At 43.2% G+C, this 24,444-nt stretch overlaps 1 protein-coding gene across 10 annotated transcripts in view; it reads right to left on the reverse strand.

Moving 5' to 3' along the window:
- The window catches only part of LOC119722973 (MAP kinase-activating death domain protein-like), a 142,046-nt gene that overhangs the window by 22,664 nt on the left and 94,938 nt on the right, over positions 1-24,444 (reverse strand). For all 10 annotated transcript variants that reach the window (XM_038193418.1, XM_038193411.1, XM_038193436.1 and 7 more), the window contains one exon: positions 23,545-23,969. In XM_038193418.1, the coding sequence (XP_038049346.1) occupies positions 23,545-23,969 (425 nt within the window). The remainder of the gene's footprint in view (positions 1-23,544; positions 23,970-24,444) is intronic.

Genomic DNA, 24,444 nt, shown 5'->3' on the forward strand with positions numbered 1-24,444 from the left:
TGTTACACAAACACCCATTCTGCTTGTAATTAAAACGCGAGTATTGTGTGCCCGTCTCCCCACACATTCATTCCCTTTTGACTAGACTCCTAACATTGTGCGCAATGCACAGTTAAACATACCGAACTGTTATAAGATGAAATTTTGCGTCGGGGTGATATAAATCAATTTAGGTTTTTGCCCTTCACCGACGTTTAAATACTGTATACTCAGTGTGTTACCTCCCGAGTGAAAGTTGGGAAAAAATCACTCGGGAAAAATCACAGATTCGAACCAGCCAACCGATCCCGTTAGCTCAGTGGTCGAGTGGTAAGACATCTGCACTAGAAAGCAGGAGGTCGTGGGTTCGAGTCCCACCCGAGTGATTTTTCCCAACTTTCACTCGGGAGGTAATACACACCGAGTACACAGTGTTTAAACGTCGGTGAAGGGCAAAACCTAATTTGATTCATACCGAACTGGCTTATTGTCATATCCCTACTTACATGTAGGCCAAACAAAAAAATACTGCAAATTCCCCAGAAATGCCTGACACCAATTTGGAAAATGTTTCAAGGTAGGTCAGTTGTCGGGAAGGAGCTCGATACTGAAGTTGAAAAACATCATCAAATGCGAGTTAGGCAGACTTTAAAGGCTATACTGCAGATAAGGTCTGTTATAGCCTATCATCTAAGTACAAGAGCAAATGGATCTGTTTTGCTGTAAAAAGGAATGCTGCCACAACAAAGACCCAAAGGAAATGTGAAAATCCAAAAAGTCTGCAGTGAAACCCAGTAGGTACACGGAACTCCAACTTCTGATGATCCACGTATGGGTACCGTACAAGGACATTAGCATCCCAATGATGGATGCAAGCAGCGAACCGACCTGTCTTCAGAGAATGGAGGGAGGTATATAGACAGCATTTCCATCTGAAGTCCTATGCTGAATGTAAAACTTTGATAATGGGCCGCCATATGTCAGACTTATACCGACTGAGAAAAAAGGTGAAGTAAACCCAAACCAATCCAGTTGGAAGTATCCTGATCTACTGGTAGTTCATTCCCTAAGGAATGATAGCCTTCTCTAAAGCAACAAACAAGTGTAAGTTGAAGCAGAAGCTCGTGGTCAGGGAGAACCGAGGTAAATAAGAATTCCAGTCTATAATGCTTCAAAGAAGTGTCTGATGAACCCCTTATGTATGAAGTTACATAAAACCACATCTGATCAGACTCTGTAGGACAAATACTTGTTCTAAAGACTCGAAGCATGTCAAAATTCTGCTGTTTGCCGAGGATGAAGATCGGTCTACATAACTCCTGGCTGAAGAAATTAATCTCAGTCAGTGGAATCATGGTGGTTGGAGACAGACGTAGAAGATGTGCATGCATGCTAAGAACAGATGAGGATTAACTTATCCCAAAGTATGGAATCCTGCACCATACAGTCTTGCCAATTAACCTGACATTATGCAGGTGTAATAGGGGCAAATTTCCCTTAGTTGTTTTTGTAGGAGTAGTTTCCCATGCATTATTGTTTTTGCTAGTATGACCCACCCTGGTGAAGTTCCCCTGTGCTTCACATGGTACCTAGATTGACCCCTGTACATTTAAGAGTGCTCATCCCTCAGATTATGTAACACTTAGGAATGTCCCCATCCTTGTGTGTGGAGCATGTCATTTAGCAGACAGGCAGTGAAGAGGAACAGTCAAAACGTTTCTATCCCCAGCCCTACATGCATGCCTTGATTGACTCGTCTGCTTTTTCTTTTGGTGAGTTTTGTTTTCATTATTTGGGTATATTTGGTTACAAATTCAGTGATATAGATATTTTGTAGTAATTCTTTCTATTAATTAGTTTCTTAAGTTGTTTTCCACTCTGTGACTTTGATATTTTTAGGACTGACTTTGCCTAAACATGAGTGTTTCCATTTCTAAGCATTTCATTTGTTTGCGTATTAGTGTATAGTTACCGGCAAACGTGCATCAAGATCTTGCAGATTTATCCCCCATAAACTATACAAACAACGCAAACGGGCAAGCCAGCAGGAACACACCCAGGACCCCTCCGTAGTGATAAATCTCTCAGCCACGCCCTTGACACCGGATGAGACAGCCCTTCTATCTCGTGGGCTCTCATTCTGCCCTACACCCCACCCACCAAAACCACTGGAAACACAAGCCTCCATCAATGAATGCGGAAGACGCCTCCGCCTGAGGGAATTCTTCCACGACGAAGACTCAACAGAACCAGTTAACTCATGCCAAGAACTCAAGTTTAGGAAAAAGAGTACATGGACACCCCCAACCAACAGGGTCCCCGCCATTGAGGTTTTCATTGACTGCATCAGACCAGACACTTTGAGTAAACCTGTCCGTAATACCTATGATAACCTCCCCAATAACTAACACAAGGCCCTCAGAGAAATCCGTCAAAGAACTGACATTGTAATCAAGCAAGCTGATAAGGGTTCGGCTGTAGTAGTAATGGACAAAACTTGGTATATAAATGAGGCTAATTGACAACTTGACGACCGCAACTTCTATAAAAAGCTCCCATCCAACCTCACTCCCAAACACATCAAAATAGTCTCTGATGCTATTAAAGTTGCTTATGATAAGGAAGACATCAACAAAAAAGATAAGGGATTTCTCAACGCCATCCAACTGCCGTACTGCACAATTCTATCTGCTCCCTCAAATTCATAAGGAAGGAAACCCAGGTTGCCCTATCATATCTGGCAACAACACCCCCATGGAAAACATATAAAGTTTGTTGACCATCACCTTAAACCCCTGGTTCGCAAATTGCCCTCTTACATTCAGGACACAAGCGATTTTCTACGGAAAATAGACATCATAAATCAAACTGGGCCCCTCCCACCTCACACACTCATCGCCTCTCTAGATGTCATATCTCTCTACGCCAACATACCACACGATGATCGCACATCTAAAGAACCCTCCACAGAAACACTCAAGAACTTCATCAAACTCATACTCACATTAAACAATTTTGAGTTCAATAACAATCATTATCTTCAGACTCAAGGTATGGCCATGGGCACTGCCATGGCCCCCAATTATGCCAATTAGTTCATGGGTCAGCTTAAGGCCAAACTCCTCACTTATTCTCCACACAAACCCATTTGTTGGTGGAGATACATCAACAACATTTTCTTGCTTTGGTCAGGGAGTCGCTCCACCTTCGATGAGTTCCTTGAATACTGTAACTCCGCCCACCTAACCATCAAATTCACACACGAGCTTTCCAACTCACACTGGATTTTCCACACCAAGCCTACAGACACCCACCAGTATTTGTTATTCAATTCGTGCCACCCCCACCACACCAAAAAGAGTCTCCCTTTCAGCCTAGCCCAACGACTCTGACGCAATTGCTCTAATGATGAGGATTTCAAACAGCGTTTGGAAACTCTTCGTCTCCAACTTCGGAAACGCAACTACCCCTCCACTCTAATTAATCAAGCATTCGCCAGAGCACGCACAGTCAACCTTTCCAACGCTCTAAATCCCCGCCACACAAAGGATGCCAGTACCCGCATACCTCTATGTCTGCCATACAACCCCAATCTCCCCAATATTTCCAACATTCTTCTCCACAACTTCAACATACTTCAATCCACACCCAGACTGAAGTCTTGGTTTCCACATCCACCCATGATTGAGGGCGCTGTTCAAGCTGCTGCCTGCACACGTTAAATACTCCGAGATTTTCTGACTTTTTTGCCGAATTCTTGCCCTCAGACTCCGTGTTATTAATCACTGACGTTGAACTATGATTCTGTAAGTACCATACATCGATGATGCATGCCGAGAAATATGCTATTTCGTCTGAATACGGCAAAATACTGCTTTTTGCTGTCTCCCTGCTGGTGATAGTGCAATCTGCATATGTACATGTACATGTCTATGTACATGTAACGTTACATTGTTTGGCAGCCATTACTTACGTCGGCCTACCTGCACACACAGAACTACATGTACATGTAAATGCTTTTACCGGATCTCATCAAGCATTTAGTGCTGGAAACAATTCACCTCACTATCGTTTGTGTAGTTCTGATACTTCTTTGCTCACAACTGCAATAATGGAGAGGAATCTCCAGTATTCATCACAAGCTCTTTTGAGTATTCGCCATGACTGCTCTGAAATAAAACTACCATTGACCGTGCATAACAGGATCCGTGCAAATGGTCTTCACAAACGGCGGAGAGGACGGCGTGCTGGAACCCATATGAGGCGTAAGATTCAAGTACTGTGTAACTGCTATTTTTCTCATCAGAACTACCGGACTTGTGATAAAGCTCCTAGATCACAAGTTCTTGTCAAGTTGCAGCAGAGCATTTCGATTCGTCATCAATTACCGACTTTCTACTTATGCAACTCCAGATCCCTGAACAATAAACTGGATGAACTACATGCTATTATTTTGGATAACAATGTGGATGTTGCCGCCATCACAGAAACATGGTTTAAACCAGACTTACCTCCAGAGCTTGTTTCAATCTCTGGCTACACAATGTTTGCCAAGTCCCGGACTGGAAAACAAGGAGGAGGCATCGCACTATATGTCAATCAGCTGTATGCCTCTGAACAATTAAATATCAGCACGCCGAAGGGTCTTGAGGTATTATGGATAAAAATTCGCCCACATTCTCTTCCAAGATCTGTGTCCCATCTGGTAATCGCATTGGTGTATTACCCTCCAAACAGCCCTACTGCAAATCTACTACCCGACCATCTACATGACACACTCGACAATGTTCTTAGCAACCACCCACATGCAGGCATTGCAGTCATGGGAGACTTTAATCAACTTGATTTAAAGCCATTGCTCACCGACCCCAAGTTGAAGCAGATTGTTCAAGAACCAACTAGGGGAAACAGAACCCTGGACAAAATCATCACAAATCTATCAACTCACTACAAGCAACCCAAAATGTGTTCCCCGCTTGGAAGAAGTGACCATAATGCAATCTTATTGTCGCCCACTCAACAGCGCAACAGTGAAAATACTACTAGAACACAAATCACAAGGCCACTACGTGATTCAGACATCCGCCAATTTGGGATGTGGATCTGCAATTATGACTGGTCACCTGTCTTAGAGGCTACTGAGCCTAACCAGCAATGCGAGGCCTTCTATGAAGTGTTGAACTGGGCTCTGGACTGCTTCCTTCCAACTCGCACCACCAAATTGCACTCACAGGACAGACCATGGATAACCCCTGCAATCAAATCATTGATTAGGAAGCGACAAAATGCCTTCCATCATAAACAAGACAGAACATGGAAACAACTTAGAAACAAAGTCATCCGAGAAATACGCCTTGCTAAAAGAAAACACTACATCACCAGGATACAGACTCATAAGGCATCTAACCCAGCTGGATGGTACAGAGGAATAAAAGCCATTACCCATGGTCATCAGGTGGGACCAACAATTAGTGTGCCAGACAAAGACATAACGAGCCCAGCCCAGGTAGCTAATTACATCAACAAGCTACTGGTGGCTGTCACTGATGATCTCCAGCCTGTTGACACTGCTCAACTACCAGCATATCTGCCATCACAGGTACCTCCTCCCAACGTTCAACCCTGGGAGGTGTTCCACGAACTGAAACGTGTTAAAGTTGGCAAATCAGGTGGACCGGATAATGTACCTGCTCGCATTATCAGGGAGTTCGCTTGTGAACTGAGCACGCCATTGGCCCACATATTCAATACATCTCTTAACTGTGGAGTGGTTCCTGACCTGTGGAAACGAGCCACTATTGTTCCAATTCCCAAAACATCACCAGCTGTGGCCGACAAGTTAAGGCCGATTGCTCTTACAGACCATTTTGCCAAAGTTCTTGAAGGGTTTGTTGCCAAATGGACCTTTGAGGATTTGGCACCTAACATAGATCAACACCAGTTTGGAAATCGCAAGGGATTTTGCACCACACACTATCTTGTTGACTTGCTACATCTTTGTTTCAACATGCAGAGAAACCTAAAACATCATCCACGCTTATCTTAACTGACTTCAGCAAGGCCTTCGATCACATTGACCACAACATCGCTATCACGAAACTACTTGCCTTAGGAGTTGAACCCACACTAGTCCAGTGGATTTGTAACTTTCTCAGTAACCGACAGCAGTGTGTGCGTTATCGAAGAATCAACTCTGATTGGACCAATGTGCATGCTGGTGTCCCGCAGGGAACACGCCTTGGACCAATCGTGTTTCTAGCAGTAGTCAATGATGCGCTCCAAAACAATCATGACTCCACACATTACTGGAAATATGTAGATGACCTGAGTATAGTTGAGAATCGGTCCTCACATGCACCATCAAGAATGCAAGAATCCCTTGAGTCCCTTGTTCTGTGGTCTGAAACAAACAACATGAAGCTCAATCCTGCGAAATGTTCATCAATGGAAATTAACTTCATGAGAGACCCCCCAATCCCACCAATCTTCACCATATATGGTCAACAGCTCCCGCAGTCGGATACAGTGAAACTCCTGGGTGTACACATACAGAAGAATCTCAAGTGGGATACAAATGTCGACTCAATATTACAACGAGCAAATGGACGGTTACACATGATCCGAGTTCTCAAAGGCCATGGTTTACCGGTAGAGGACCTTCTTACAATCTACAAGGGGTTTCTACGGCCGCTTCTAGAGTATGCTGTACCACTCTGGAACGGCGGAATAACCAAACAGCATGTACATCTTCTTGAACGTGTTCAGAAACGCTCACTCAAACTTATATTAGGTTCTGATTACACTCATTATCAACATGCCCTAGATACTCTTAGCATACCGACCTTGAGTAGCAGACGAACTGAGTTGTGTCTTAAATTTGCCACAGATCTGAAAGCAAATTCCAAGTTGAATAATATCATCCCCACTCGCCCCACAAATGGCAGATTTCTACGTAATTCCAGTATTCCTCAGTTGCAATATAGAACAAATAGATTCAAGAACAGTGCAGTACCCTACCTCATTGACTTAATTAATTCTAATTAATTCCAGTGTTTTTTTAATTTTATGATTGCTAGATTTGAAGTTCACCAGTTTTTATTCCTTGCTAGACCCCAATTCTTTTTAGGGAAATCCTGATGAATCGCAGGGAAATCGGGGTGATTGTGGTTGTCGTTATAGCTGTAATCGTTGTTGTTGTTGTCTTCGTTATATCTTCGTTGTCACTGTGGAAATTGTGGTTATTGTTTCCATTGTAGTCAATACTGTCCTTGTTGTATTCGTTGTTACTTTTGTCATCATTATTGTGATTATGGTTCTTGTCGTCATTATCGTTGTCTTAATCGTTATTCTCATCATTATATAGCCGTGATTGTGGTTAATTGTTGTTATTGTTCTCGTTATCTTTATCGTTATCTTTGTCAAATTTCTTAATTATTGCATACATATCTGTATATTTTTTATCACAACTGATACCATATGACATTTGTTTTTATCTGTAAAATGGAATTTTTAATTAATGAAGATTGGCATGTCAGAGATACTTTTGGGTTAAGACAGTTTTTGGACCTTTCAATGTAAAAGTACTTGTTTATTTTAAATTTAATTTAATTTATTTTATTTAATGTATTTGTATTAGCATTTTTATCTGTTGACTTGATCCAATTCAATCTTTGATTGCCACATCAAGTCTAATGAAAATAAACCATTTATCTATCTATCTATCTATCTATGATTACATATAACAGGCATGCAACTTTTCCTCGGATCAGCTGATTTCCTCTTTTTTTCACTTCCAATGTGTGCCATTGAAAATAGAAAAACACTATACAAAGTCTTGAAAATTAGATTTGAACTTCCTCTTTTTTTTGTGACTTCCCAGTTGCATGCCTGATATAAAAGGAGCCCAAGCCTGAAAGATTTGCTTGTGTCTTTGTCACTTAAAGCCACAGATACACCAACTGCCGGATTCTTCAAATGCACAGCAAAACGCTGTGTCATGTGAACACGCTATCAATACCACACAAATCTGCAGCAGTTCTACAGGGAGAATCTTTCCTATCAAAAGCCACCTGTCCTGTACCTCACAAAACATCATCTACTGCCTCACATGCACCAAATGCAACATGCAATATACATCGGCGAAACATGCACCACTCTAAAAACTCGCTTCAGGGGTCACAGGTCTGATGCTTCACTCAATAAGAAAGATCAAGCCACCACCAAACACTTCAATCTTTCCCAGACCACAACATTTCTCTCATGCAAATTTTCGCTATAGAACAAATCACCACCAACTCCACCCAACTTCGCAAACTCTCAGAAATACAATGGATGCACCAACTCAACATAGTAGAACCAGCTGGGATGAACATCAAACATCAATAACACACCCTATCCAACCTAGCTCCCGCTTGACACCAAGGGCTGTGAGCTCCTCCTTTGTCCATTTTCTCTGTAGCTTAATTGTCCACTGTCATCTTCCTTTTCACTCCCGTCACTGTCTTATCTCGTACTCTCCGCTTCCTACAGACTCCACTCTCAGTCACCTCTAATACCATCCTAGTATAGCTGAATAGCTGAATAAGGATTTCACCACTCAAGACTCAAGACTCAATAGTTAACACACACACACACACCCACACCCAACCTGGTAAGTCCCCACACCATTAGTTTACCCTTCCTTCCAATGCCATTGGAGCAAATTCATAAACCCTTTTCGACTTGATTCAATCACCACAGTTATCACCCTTGTTTAAGTTCTGTAATTGTTGTTTAAGTTCGTTTTGTTTAAGTTTTGTTATTGTTTTTTTTTTTTACTTGTATAGATTCCTGAAGAAGAACAGTTTTACTGTCTCGAAACGTTGATTAATCCACTCCAGCCAGCAATGCATTGGTTCTGTGTCAACCTCTCTTTTTTGTTACCGCATATATACAGTTTCGTTTAACATCAGTTTGATGGATAATAACCTGTCATGTCCTATTTTGAGTCAGGATGACTGAGTTGAATTGATTCTTGTTGATTTTTACTGCGAAGGATCCAGTACATGTATATCGATTTCGTTTGAACTAAGTTTAACTTGTATTTTTTTTTTTTTTTTTATAACCTTTTGACTTGCTGCACAATAGAAGAGCGATATTTTATTTTTGTTCTTGCTGAGGTTTTGGATTGGAAGTCCAACATTTTAGTTACAACAAGTAGGAGAACAGGTGGCCATTTATCTGACTCAGAGCTACTGATTAGCCATGGTTAGTTCACTCAAGCAGCTTGAACTTTTATTTATACCAAGCCAGTTTAGCTAGTTCCATACTTTGCCCTAGGGGAGATAGAGCCTGGACACTGGAAGTTTCATCATGGAGCTATTTTATAGCTCCATGGTTTCATGTTCCCCTGCTGGGACTGTACTGTACTGTATATGGTATTAGCATGTTGACTCCAGGATTACTGAGACTTGCCATTGTTAATAGTTTGGTCTTTAACTTTATGATGACCAGATGTAGCTCATCAAGTATTCACAAGGAAAGCTGAGTTTCTTGAATAGGGTTCTATATATAGATAAGAGACTTTACTCTCATGCAACATGGATGGTTAGATAGTTTTGTGTACATGTATCATGTATCTTTTGATCTTATCTTCTTTTTCTTTTCTTCTTGACAATGTAGCCATAGCTGAGTAATGTTTACTGGTATTATATTCCTTTATAGTTTAGTCATTTCTAATAGTATTTTGTTTTCTTCTTTGAATTGTTTTTTGCTTTGTGTATTTTTCCTGGCAAAATTCTTAAAAGCATATCCTCTTGTACATGTATTTTTTTTTTGTGTTTAGATATTATGGGCACTGTCTGAAAGTACTCTAAGGCCATCCGCTATTGGCACTGTGTTGGTTTTTGTTGGGTTTATTTACTTTTGTTTCCAATTCGATTTTATTCCAATTCATTTTTTTTCTCCAAATTTATTAATTTCTGGTTTTCTTTTCCAAAAGGTTCCTTTTTTTGTTTCGGTCACATTTCAAGTGTTTGTTCCTCAGTAGTTGATCTGAAATTTCAGTTTGGATAATTAAGAAAGTCATTTCCTTGTGTTTTTGGTGAATGTAAAACTTGCAGTTAATCCTGGATTAAATTTTTTTGTGAAGTTACATCGCAATTCAGTCTGTTTCTTTCTTTTTTGTCCCAGTTTTCTATTAAATATTTCGCGACTCTATCAATTTGGACCAGGCCTTTACAAATATTATTAAGTGAGCCATTTTTCTAAGTTACACAACTGACTAATGAAAGAAACATTCATCCAAGAATGCCATAAAGCCGGAAATTTGCAACAAGTCCAAATGCAATTCCAACAACTGGACAATAAAACAGAATGATAAAATCTCCAATAAAACTGCATCAGTTAAGAGAGATATCAAGGCAACTTGCAAGAGTACCAGACAAAAGAATGATTCTGTGAAGGCCCCGAGGCATAGATGGAAGAGTAAGGCAGTAACCCTTGGCAGTAACCCTTGCCGCTAGGAGAAAAGAGGAAGAGCGCGGGGCACTATGGGTAGGACACCTGCGGACGCTATTTTTTTAAACTCTTACCTAGCTGGAAATACCTGCCGGTCTAGGGAATATGCATAAGTAGATTGTTCTAAAGGTAAGTGGAGTGAAGTAGACCCGGCATATAAATGAAATGCTCTAAGGTGGATTAAAAAAATATTTTTAACAAAATTTAAAGGAAAGTACAAAAATTAAAAAAAAATTGAGTAAATTTGATCTACAATGTAACAATCAAATTTTGTGTTCATTTCAATTTTCAAATAAACATACAGAAATTTGAGATACGTTTTACAAATGTGAAGTACACATAATAGTATAATAAACTTATATTTTGCTGATTTCAGACCCCCCCCCCAAAAAAAAGACATAAATTTAGCCTTTTGAGTGAAACCTATCCTTTCCTACTACTTTTGGAAATGTTAGTTCTATGCCTAAAAACAATGGCATACCAGTACCTGGTAAGATTTCACAGGAATATTAGCAAGCTTTCCATGTTTGTTTATTTAATGTCTTCAAAAATCAAAGTTGGGTTAGAATGTTGGTCAGTTGTTTGCCAGCAGATGTGCCCAATTTCCTTCCTTCCTTCCTTCCTTCCTTACAAGTGCAGACTTCATGGCTGAAGATAATCGCAGATAATTTTTAGGAAAATGAGGGCAGCTTTTGATTTGACATGCAAAATTTCTGCCTACCCCTTTTCATATATTGGATGAAAAAAACAACAACGAGATTGCCTGTTACAGGTAGATTTTTTTGTTAAAGGCTTTTGCCCCCACTTTTTAAAGGCCTCAACCCCAAAAAGAGGCAAAATTCTTGATTTGTTTTCTCATGATGTAGCGTTTGTCATCTGTCCAAATGCCAAGTAGGAAGTGAAATGATTAAAAAATATTTTCAATCACTTTTCAATATCATTGCCCCGCTCTTTAAAGGGTAAAAAAAAGGCTTCAAGTAATTTTAAACTTTTGAACGTATCCTGAGAGTTTCAAAGATTGTATGCTAAATGCATGGGCCCCCACAAGCCCACCCACGATACTTTTCTGTCATAAACCACGAAAAAGTCTGCATGTAAGACATGACAACCTTTCAATGGTTTTGTTCCACCATTTTACACTGTATTGCTTTCCATGTTAGTGCCGTTTCTACATTGCGTGCCATACTTGCTCAAAAAAAATGGACATTTAGCAAGCACCTACTATACTTTCTTCTCCTTATATATTTCATTTTAACGTTCCAATAATAGTGAATTGACAAAACCTGCATTGAATTCGTGTGTGTTCATGTACAGTTTGTATTGAAATGATTACATGACAGTGAGCACGAGTGCGTGACTCCTACTTTTACGTATAAACTGTTTTAGTAAATTTAAGAGTTTTACAGATTAAGGGCAGGCTTCAATAAAGACTTCGCGAACTGCTCGCGAATGTTCACGAATATCTGTCCGGCGCTAAGAGCAGAGCAGTTCGCGAACTTCGCGGTGCTACTCATCCATCCGTGGTCAAGTTAATGAGGTAGTCACGAAACCTGCGCCTTTGTTATGTTAATGTTCGTACTGAATAATTCACAGCACTTAGACATCTTATTATAATAAGGCGAAGTCAGCGAACATGCGTGCTCAAAATATATTGGGGTTTATTGGAGAGATTAATGTTCGCGAGCGCGAGCGGCGAAAGGTTTTGATAAGTGGCATGTGAAATAGCGATGTTTTTTCAATGCAGAAGTTAATCAAAAACATTAACGGATATTGGGACAATTTCCTAATATTTTTTAGGAAGGCTAGTGCGCAAGCACTAGCCTGTTGAAAATTTAGTTGAAGGAAACACGATTGCAGGGAAAAACTGAATGTAAAAACACGAATTAAATAATGATTAAGGACTCACACCGAATGCTGACCGCGACGTAGAAAAAAACGATTCTCTTCAGTTTGATATAATATTGTGATTAGTTTTTGACGATGATATAAATTATGCTGGAACTTAAAATCTCGTATTATGCTAATAAAACATGGTTGAAGAAATGAGCCGAAACAGGTAAGTCCATTCCGCTGGTTCAAAATATTGAGTGCAGGGAAGCCATGCAGTGCGGATCACTGGAACTTCCGTCCAGAAGCGATCCAACCAGACGGCACGCGGGTACGGTCTGAAAAAAAGGTGGAACCATTTTTGAAATTTTTTTTTGCCGGAAAAATGGATCACAAATAAGGTTAAAAAGTTGCTCTTTGTTTCTTAAAAAAAAAAAAATCAACAATAACCTTTATGTGGTGATAAGGTAACGCAATCGAAATGATTGATTTTATCAAATATATCTTTGACGAACAGCATAGAGTGACGTGACCAAAAAAAAACACTCACTCATGAAATTTACGACTGAAGTAATTGTTTGGTGAAAGTAGGTGTTCAAAGGTACTTATCCATATTTAGTAACATTATTTATTGTGAAATCCCCCCCCCCCCCACAGTAGTGTGGTTGGGGTCTACGAGCGAATACTTACCTGTAGAGCGAATACTACATATGCATTGTTCCCTATGCCGGCAGGCAATTTGCTAAGAGTTTTACACAATAGCGCCCTCACGTGTCCTACCCACGACGTCCTGTGACATGCGCACTACGTTAGCGTCCTCTTTTTCTTGCGTAAGCACTCAAGGGATCGAGTATAGTGGGGAAGGAGGGAGGGGTGCTCTACAGGTAAGTATTCGCTCGTAGACCCCAACCACACTACTGTGGGGGGGGGGGGGGGAGTCTCAGCACTCTACTTACCTGTAGAGCGAATACTACATATGCATAGACTCGCACCGAGTAAGGCGGTGGGTATACGCGAATTACCGTATGTCTACAGGGGTGTAGGACATGAGGCGTGGCCAAAGGCAAACACACCAAACCAAAAAACCTACACCCCAGACGCTCTAGGCTTCACCTCGTAAGGGGAACCCAAAGAGCTTGTGCGCAAAAAGTCAGGGGGGTGTAACCATTATGGGGATGAACACATGAAGGGTACACCTAATTAAACTTAATGCCCATAAAAATATATACATGTATATTTATATGCTCACCCGTTAGTGCTTCCGTGAGGCCCGACTGGCCGCCAGTAGCACTTCTCTTCCAGCCTTGCCATCTGCCTGGAGGACATCCTTCAGGTAGCATTCGGAGAACGTGTTAGGGTTCTTCCAGCAGGCTGCCTTGACGATGTCACCTAGGGGGACACCCTTAAAAAAGGCCCACGAGGTGGACACTCCCCTGACCTCATGCGCTCGAATGGGTCCCTGGGTCGCTGGCCAGCCGCCCGGTACGGAATGGATAGCTGTCACGATCCAGCGAGTGATTGTATCGCGGGACGCCGGCCCATGGGGCGGGGTCGTCGTGATGAACAATTTGTCGTGTCCCGTACGAAGCGACTTTGTACGGTTGACATACCACTTAAGTGCTCGAACTGGGCACCAAAGTTTGTCGTTTGTCTCGTTCGAAAAAGACTTGATGTCCGGTCTCTGACTGGTTCTTTGCGAGAAAACCGGCCGTAGGGATCAGGCGGACACCCCCCGGTTCCCACCGGATGTGTCCTGTCTGCATTGATAACGAGTTTAGTTCACTACGTCGTCGGGACGTAGCGACAGCCAATAGAAAAGCTACTTTGATGGAGAGTTGTAACAAAGTTGAGCAATTCATTGGTTCAAAGGGAGCCTTCGCCAGTGTAGATAATACACTGAAGAGGTCCCAAGATGGGATTAATGTGCGTACTGGGGGACGAGTATTAAACATCCCCCTGATCAGTTGGCTAATTGCAGGGTTGCCGGAAACGGAGGAACCGTCCGAAAATCCCTGATGGATCGCGGCAACGGCCTATCGATAATTTTTGACCGTGGCCGTCGTGAGCCCACTGTTAAAAAGGTATAGGAGGAAATCCCCCACTTCCCCTACAGAAGTATTGGGGGGATGAATGGATTGCCGTCTACACCATTTAAAGAAATGGCGTAGTCGGCTATCGTACACCTTTCTGGTTGAGGCTCTACGGGACTGGGCTGCAATTGTTGCAGCTCGTCGCGAAAGGCCTGCTGAGCCGAGGGATCGCGTGACAATACCCAGCACGTCAGGTTAAGATCCCCCGGAGCCTGCTGACTGATTCCCGAGCCAGGCTGATAAAGGAGATTGGCCCTTCTCGGTAGAATTACCGGGCGGTGAACCAAGAGTCGGACGAGCCGGGGAAACCACGGCTGGCGGGGCCAGAACGGGGCTATGAGGAGAATTCGGCAATCCTCCTGCACGATCTTGGTCAGCACTCGAGAAACGAGGGTGATGGGTGGGAAGGCATAGGCCAGTAGGCCGTCCCACCGCACCGACAGTGCATCGGTCTGCCACGCGTTGGGATCTGGGCCCCTCGCACAGTAGATCGGTAGCTGATTGTTCATTCGCGACGCGAATAGGTACACATGCGGCTGGTCGATTAGTCGAAGGATACGTTCAAAAGTTTACTGAGCCACCTGTGGGAGAAGTGACCACTCTGTCGGGGCGATCCAGCCTCTAGAGAGAGCGTCGGCTGTGACGTTCTCTTCCCCCGGGATGTGGACTGCCGACAGGGCTATCCCGTGATGTATGCACCAGAGGGTGAAGTCCCACGTTAGTGCACACAGATGGCCTGACCGAGTGCCACCCTGGTGATTGATGTATGCCACCACTATGGCGTTGTCGCATCGTACCAGGACTGCTTGCCCTCTGACGTCCGACCGGAAATATTTTAGTGCGTTGGTGACTGCCAGCATTTCCAAGATGTTGATGTGGGATGACTGATGTGCGGGGCCCCATACGCCCGCGACCTGTCGCGGGTGGAGGGTAGCCCCCCCAGCCGTACCCTGACGCGTCGGTTGTGATAAGTACCGACGGGCGGGGCGGGCGGAAAACGCGGCCCTGCGTTATATTGGCCGACTAGCCACCAACGAAGGTGGGGGACTAGCCAAGACGTAGTGGGTACCGGATGGTCGATCGGGTGCCAGCAGGGTCTGTAGAAAGAAAGCAGGTGAAGTTGAATTGGCCTCATCCTCAGCCTGCAAAACTCCACTAAGTCCACCAGACTGGCCATAAGGCCCAACAGCCTGAGCCAGGCTCGGGCCGGAGCCACTACCGTCGGGAGGAAGAGGGACACGCACTGCCGAAGGTTCAGCAGGCGGTCCTCCGATGGACGGGCCAGTCCCCTGCAAAGATCGAGGGATGCACCTAGAAAGGTGGGAACCTGAGAGGGGATTGGATGGGATTTCTTGGTGTTGATGAGAAATCCCAGGTCGGAAGCAAGGTGCCACGTGAGTTGGAGCGCCGCTTCCGTCTCCCCTCGAGAACGACCCACTACTAGCCAATCGTCGAGGTACATGAATATCATGATCCCTCGTCGCTGCAGTGCCGCCCCGATCGTCTTCACGATCCGGGTGAACACCCGCGGAGAAGTGGATAGCCCGAACGGGAGCACCACAAATACATACAGTATATTTTTGTATTGGAAACGTAGGAATTTGCGGTGCTCCAGCCTGATCGGTACGTGAAAGTACGCGTCTTTCAAGTCTATACTGGCCGCCCACGCGGGCGAGATGATCGATTCGAGAATGGTCCGTAACGTTTCCATGCGGAAACGTTTCAGACGTATGAACTTGTTGAGGGGTTTTAAGTTCAATATTGGACGCCACACGCCGGTCTCCTTCTTGGGGGCCAAGAAGAAGGTTGACATGAAACCCGCCCGGGTCCCCCCTTGGGGGACAACACGAACTGCTCTCTTTAGAAGGAGGGCGTCGATCTCCTCCTCGAGGGAGCGGCGTTTTGCTGTGTCGGGCGGTACGGGCGTTGTCCGAATAAGCATGTCCGACGGGGGGGGTCCTCGTAAACTCGAGCGCGTAACCGCTGCTGATCGTTTCGAGGACCCTACGGTCGGAAGTCACCTGCACCCAGGACCCCACGAACTCCTGAAGGCGGCCTCCCACGGGTCCAGCGGCGGGAGGCCGCTCAGAGACGCATAAGTCACTTGCGCCAGGCCCCGGTGTACCGGGGAGTGGGCGCACGGAAACCGCGTCCCGACTGGGGACGCTGTCCGGTATGTGGTTGTGAATAGCGCAGGCCGACCGCCTTATCGGCGCGCCCACGAAATCCACCACGGGCCGCTCTGACCGGGGGGCGGCGCCGGGGAATGACAAAAGATGGCTGTTTCTTTGTCTTGTCCGTTTTCGGCTCGGCCGGTTTCTTGAGATTTATTTTCTCAGTGGCCTTGAGGCGCTTTGCCTCGGCCTCCATGGCCTCCTGGAACTTACCAGAAAATAAGTCCGGGCCTGACAATGGAAGTTCGTCGAGATGCTTACGTGCTCCAGGTGAAGGGAGGAAAAGCGCATCTAGCACATTGGCGCGGCGTGACGATGTTGCCAAGGTCGACATTCTAGCAAACTGGTCGAGAGTGGAGCATAGGCGTGTGGGGGCTGTAATTCTGGAGGGGACTCCGGCGCACGGCTAACCGTGTGTGGTATGTCCCTTTGGCCTGGAGTCGGCCAACTGTGACCGTAATCTCCCTGTCGGCCCGACAATGAGGCCGCGAGGGACTGAAAAGCCTCCAAAAAATCATCGCGTGAGATCGGGTCGCCACCCTTGTGGCGTTTCCCACGGTGTGATCGGCCGGATGACTCGCTAGAACTCGTCGAAGAACGGCGGGAACGGCGGCTCTTTTTTGATTTTTGATTTTTTGCAGAACGACTCCGAGTAGTTGCCGAGGATTGCGGGGACACTGGGATGCCCGAACAACAAATAAAATCTGATGTAGAGGCATGGCCCTCCGAGCGTAGCGTTAACGCTCTGGGGGAATCCCAGGGATTCGGCTCTACGCTATCAATAGCCCGGGCGGCCGACAGCGCCCCCACGCCGGTAACATAGGCGGGTGCTGTACGGTCGATTAGCCGGCCATATAACAGCCCATCCCCAGGCATCGTGGTAATCACGGGGCTGGGTGGGCCTGGGTGCACTGAGCCATGGAGGAGTACTTCCTCCGGCTGCGTGTGCCCCGTAGACGGGCCAGGGACAGGCACGGTGCGCCCCGTAGCGGGGCCACCCTTTGCCGTACGTCCCTTTTTGGGTACTGCCCCGGTGTCAGACAATTTCCTTGTCTTGCCGGTGCGTTTCCCCTTCAGTTGGGCGGACCCGTGAATATTGACCGAAGACGGTGGGGTTGTACGGCCCCCCGCTTGATCAACGGGTCCGTCAGCTCCGACAGCCGGCAGTGGCTGAAGAGGCCGACTAGGGGACTGCTGCCGCGGTGACGTACCATCACCGGTGCAGTCCCCCGAGAACTCGGGCTTGTCTGGTGGGATGTACGTCCCTCCATTATCGACACACCCAGTCCTCCCCAACTTCCTAGATTTACTCATTTCCTACTTCACTTTCACTCAAAATACTTCACTAGAACAACTCTACAATAAACACGTTCTCTTTATTTCTTCGAAATAGCTTTCTCTAAACAAAAGAGGTACAAATAAAATAGTGAAATTCAGGTCGATTGAAATTCCACGTTATACCTCGCCTGCGGCTAAGAGAAAAAGAGGACGCTAACGTAGTGCGCATGTCACAGGGCGTTGTGGGTAGGACACGTGAGGGCGCTATTGTGTAAAACTCTTAGCAAATTGCCTGCCGGCATAGGGAACAATGCATATGTAGTATTCGCTCTACAGGTAAGTAGAGTGATGTAGACACAATGTTTTTTCTTTTTTATTAGTTTATTTCATTTATACTGTCGGCCTTAATAGAAAACAAGTCAGGTGTGTTTACAAACACAAATGCCCCGCAACCGTGACTGTTTCCATGACAAAACACCACTCTAACATCAACTTACATGTACCTTGGTCAAATGGAACGTTCATTGACAGCATTAGTGTCTTCTGTAGGTTTTATATGAATTAATCCCTAATCCCTATGATCTCAGAATAAATACAAGATTTCTATTGTTTTAGCCACTGTGACCTTGACCCTTGACCTTTCGACCCCCAATGCGATAGGCTCCTTAGGATTGCCAAGGACAATCCACAAACCAAATTTGAAGTTCATATGTAAAGTATATCTCAAGTTATCACGCTGACAAAATTTCTTTTGTTTTTGCCACTGTGACCTTGACCCTTGACCTTTTGGCCCCAAATGCAAAAGGCTTCTTAGGATTACCAAGGACAATCCACAAACCAAATTTGAAGTTCATATGTTAAGTATTTCTCAAGTTATCGTGCTGACAAAATTTCTATTGTTTCAGCCACTGTGACCTTGACCCTTGACCTTTCGGCCCCAAATGCAAAAGGCTTCTTAGGATTACCAAGGACAATCCACAAACCAAATTTGAAGTTCATATGTTAAGTATTTCTCAAGTTATCGCGCTGACAAAATTTCTATTGTTTCAGCCACTGTGACCTTGACCCTTGACCTTTCGGCCCCAAATGCAAAAGGCTTCTTAGGATTACCTAGGACAATCCACAAACCAAATTTGAAGTTCATATGTTAAGTAATTCTCAAGTTATCTCGCTGACAAGATTTGTCCGGACACACACACCCACACACCCACCCACCCAAACACACCCACACACACCCACCCACCCACGGAAGGACAAGGCGGAAACAGTATGCCCCTTCGGCTTCGCCGCGGGGCATAAAAAATCAAGGCAGTCTGATTATATGAAGAATATAATACATGTACATGAAACAGCCGTTGTAAATAATGCGGGACTTTCCCAGAGCACGAAATCGTAGCTTGGCATGTAGCTGGCACGCAATGATGAGAAATAATCAGCTCCCGATACCGGGGCCGAACAATGCATGCATTGAGTACCTATCAATTCTGGGAACACGATGACTGCCGGCGCTTGTACTTGTTCGCGAACGTACGCAGCAACTTGAGAGGCATCATGTCCAGTGGGAAACTGACACGAATGAGGTGCAGAATTTTGCCTTCTTTGCTGAGCCTTCACATCATAAACGAGGAGCAGAGCTACATATCAAGAACTTGCTGATGTACTTATTTTGCCGAGCAGCAGTACAGACCAACTCTGCAGGAAAACATGACGATTTGCTATGCCTTCCGTTGCCATCACAATTATGCGAATACATATACTTGTCTCGTCTTGTCTTGTGGTACTGCCCAACACCCCTAAATATGGGCCAACCGGGCAGGGTTGCGCTTGATGAAATTGCGAAAGAGACTGAGAGACCGAGTTATTTTTTTTACTGGCTTCAATGTTCATGTATATCAATTATCATACAATTTAAGGTAATCGTGTTTATTGTAATAATTATACTTTAGGACACCCCTTATATTTTATTTCCCTTCATAAATAACATGCCCTATTCCCACAAAATTAAGCCAGCTGATATTCAACATTATCTTGGCGAACTATGAGGACATGTACATGTACTGTGTAGCCAAACGTTTAGGTCCTAAAACAAACATAATAATATAGGAGTCTATTCGTTCTCTTAATGAAACGGAGCCCTTATTAACACACTAATTTAAGCCTTATTTCCTAAAAAGTAATTAAGCATATTAGAATGCACAAACCCTAATGGGAGATTTTGACGAGGAGAAAATTGTAATATGCATGCATTTATAATTTATATTCAAAACCGCCCCTAGCAATACACATTGCAGTTCTAAGCTGTCCGAGTTTAAATGTTAAATGCCTCATTTTGTGACTGGGCAATTTCGCCATCATGTATTTTGTAATCAGTGTATTAAAGATTAAATTGATTTCATTTTTTGTTTAACGACAGGTGTTTAATAGTGTTACATACGCCAATCAGATCCATCAGAATGCAAATCATAGGTCCCCAATAATCCTCCTGTTGAAAAAGTGTAGCATACAAGCCATGAAAATTTAAAGCATTCTCGTAGTTTCCAAAATGACCCAGACAGCATGACATAATAATAAATAAACAATTTCCGGAAAAAAATAATACAAGAATAAAAACTGAGTACCGGTTTTAGGTTTAGTTTTACAATTTCCCAATCCAAAGGCAAATACAGGCCGATCTATTACTGTTGATGTTTTTCAATATAAAATGCTTAAGTGAATAATAGTCAAAGGAGTGGAAATACGCAACAGAGTAGAGCTGAATGGGTCTCCATGGGTCTCGCGAAGCACTGTGCCTTTTTAACACCAGCATTCTCTGATTTTAACCCTTCCAACTGCACATTCTCAGTCTGTTCCAGACAGGGACTGCAGCGTTGATGAAAGTTGGCTGATTTACGACATAAAAAAATGCACAATTAGACATTTTAACAAAACTAATTAATGAGCAGGCAAAATCCCCCCCCCCCCCCCAATTTAAAAACATCGAACAGAAGGACATTTGGTTATTTCAGCGTCATCAAATCACCCGAACACAGTGAAGAAGAAAAAAAAAGATGAATCACAATATACCTACCGATAACTTAGTTATGGTAAATTAATTACAAAAATACTTTAGAATTTCATGGCGAGTAGAATCCATATTATATTGAAGCAGGGATCAAGACGGCAGCAGAGCCAGCCTAAAGCATCCTTTAAAATTATGGCACCTGGTGTCAAGTCATTTTCAAGAAAATTGTATTTTTGTATACATTTCCAACGGTGGTCAGCCGACCACCGTTGGAAAAACCTAACTATTTTTCAACTACTACTCCAAATTACAATTTTTTTCAGTCCAAAATTTGTTTGCTATTGGTTACATGTTCATGAACGGGTGCAGGCCAGCTAGACTGGTTCCCTTACCTTACAATTTTCTGACATCCATAAATTGATTCATTTTATCTTTTGTGGAGTCAGGGAACCAGACTACTTAAACATTTTTGTTTTTCTTGGTTTTTCAAGCATTTTCGTAACACAAAACTTCAAACATGTCAGTTAAACAATATCTGATCTATTATACTAACCCCTCAAACAGTTCATTTCTGAAAATTGCAGCAAAAGCCAATGATGTACATGTATATTCCCTTTAAGCATGCTGCATGGCAGCAGCTGCACTAGTATCACGATGGAGGAATCCTCCATGGTATCACGTACGGCCAGTCGCAAGCGTCTAAGACAGCTTTCACCGTACTTTTTATTGCTCAGTTTTGGTTTCGGTTTGTTAATAACTTTATTAATTGATAATTCATTTCAGCAACACATGTCTTCTTGTACCAGTACATTAAATACACATGTGAATCTTATTTTTATTCTTCAAGGCTCGGCGTATAAGCCGCCCTGCGTATAAGCTGCATTAAACATTTTCATGGGCAAAATCAACGATAAGCCGCGGCTTATATTCCGAAAATTACGGTACATGAAATGCATGCACCACCTGAAGAAAACGGACACAACGGAGAGTCCGCATGAACTTTTCACGTGCGTGCGCTCGGAAAGGTGAAACTTGAACTCTTCGCATTATTATTTTTACATTTCGTGCTTCTCATGCATCGCAGTTGCTTGCAATTTTCTTTCGGTGCATTGCCGCTGTTATTTATTATATTATTATTAATAATATCGATACCAAACATTCGTACCGATATGTCGTATCGTGAACGAATGTATCGCGATGCACCGATGTATCGATGTATCGTTTCAGCCTTAACAGTAAACAGCCGCCGGTAACTCCAAATGATGCCTGGCGTGAAAAGGGTATTGCTGGTTTGGCTTCTTGCCAAAACAAGAGCGTGGGAACTTGTCTAGCACAAGACAGACAGGTAGATCGTCATGACGACGAAATGTCACCACCAATGCGATGCTGTGAATACGTTCCCGCCAAACTGGAGTTAACTGGCAGGCAATAAGACTCGCCCTAACATCCCATGTATATAGGCATAACCATAGTAACATTATTGTCAAGGATATCTAGTGACGTGTGTCGGCTTCGTAAATATTCATGATACAGTTTCTAAACTGCATGGTGGAAGTTGATTACCCGTTCTCTTCAGTTTATTGCTATTACATTTTCTTTCCAATTCTGTAACAAAATTTTCATATGTATTTTTGGAGAAACAGGAAATGATTTATTCCATCCTAATTGGACGCTTTGTAATATTCCTCTAAAATAACGGTTGATGTTTTAATTGCTTTTGCGGTCATTACACATAAGAGTGAATGATTTTTCGGCTCTAACATTTGGTCTGGGTGCAATAAAATAAAATTTATATTGAAACCTCCTTCTAAAGTGGATTTGTTTTATATTGCTATAAAAAAAAGGCATTTCAAAAAAGACGGAAGTATTTATTTTCGAGGAGAAACTCTGAGCACGGCCGGGGGGATCGAGAGCAACTTGAAGTTGTTTTATTGATAAACGTATTAGGCCCGATGGATTCTTCACTAATTCTACATTACGAAAGAAAAATAGAAAGGACTACATGCAGACAAAATCTCCAATAAATAAGTTCTATAGAATGCAGAAATCAGAAGCCATGGATAGTACACTTTTCCGTATCACGACAATCGGTCTTAATTATATAAAAAAAAGTGCAATTCATATCCAAATAATTTAATTAGATCGTATTTTGAGGGAAAATGCTTCCTGACAATACAATTTTGCAGTCTTTGGAATTGATGAATACTGCAGGGTTAAAATATTGCCCAAGCCAGGGTCAAAAAAACATGCAGTGTGGAATTTTCTTTCTGATTTCACGAAGTTGATTTCCACTTGTCAACATTTAACAAACGATGTGTCGGAAATTTGCCACCTATCAAAAAACAAATTTCAGGAAAATAATCGGGAATACAGCGCCTTGCTCCTGGTTTAATAACAAATACTGCCGACGCAACAAAGCCTGAATATTACCGGAGCACTGAACAGTAGCTGGTTACGCGAACTCCGCGTACGATAGGTTCGCGCACTTCGCGAACTCAGCGGCTGTAGCATATTGGCGCATTGCCATGCGATGCAAATGAACCTGGAGAGCTTGACGTTTACTCCTAACTTGGGATCAAAATTAGTTCGCGAACCTCCGCTGACCTCGCGAACAGTAATTTTTTAAGCTTGCCCTAAATGCAACGTAATTGTAAATGTTGCATTTAATCTGTAAAATGTTATATATCTATATACTTACCCCATTTAGTTCCACTTCGCTGTCTGACATGACGGATCGTATTGACTGATGTGTAATGCGAGTACGACGTACACGACCATCACCACAGGTGGAACTACTGTCACTCTCATTCCCTAGTGTGTCTGTGCTGTTGTAGCTCACTAATGTACTTGCTTCAGATAACTCAGAATCTAAGCTGGAGATTTTCTCTGAGAACTTTTCTCTGCGTTCAATGATCTCTCTTGGTTCCATGCTTTTACTGTTGTCTGGAATGACATCGGTGTCATCTTTCTTCGCTTGGAATGTGATTCCTTCATCTATGCTGCTGCTATTGTTGTTGTTGACCATGTCTTTGATGCATGGTGCATGTTCGTCTTCTGAATGGAGTGTTTTGTTGTCACTGTGCTCTCCTGGATACTCAACGTCCACCTTGGACCCTATTGCACCTAAAGAATAGGACACATAAGATACATGTATTATTCTGACAACAATTATAAGGTGTCAACTAATGCTACTTCACCTATTAAATAAATGTCCTTCACATAACCATTGATAATCTAAACAAGCGGTCTTACCAATGTGAAACGTGTGTTTAAGTTCACGACAAAAAAGTGACTAGTATACAAATATCAAGTGGCTCAGTGTGGAATGGGAGGAATATTATTGCAAGGTAAAACCTGGACTTTTTCATTTCACGAGGCAAAGCCGAGTGAACTGGAAAAGTCCAGATTTTATCGAGCGATAATATTCCTCCCATTTTGCAATTTAAAGCCACTCAATATTTGTTTTATATAACTGACATATAGATCCTTGTCATTTGATATATTTGAACTTTTTTTTTCAATACACAACTGAAGGAAAATCCATTTCTCTCTTTCGAACCACCCCTTCACGAAAATGTTTGAACCTAACGCTGGAGCG

This window comes from Patiria miniata, unplaced genomic scaffold, assembly GCF_015706575.1.
Source record: "Patiria miniata isolate m_02_andy unplaced genomic scaffold, ASM1570657v1 HiC_scaffold_1, whole genome shotgun sequence".
Taxonomy (NCBI): domain Eukaryota; kingdom Metazoa; phylum Echinodermata; class Asteroidea; order Valvatida; family Asterinidae; genus Patiria; species Patiria miniata.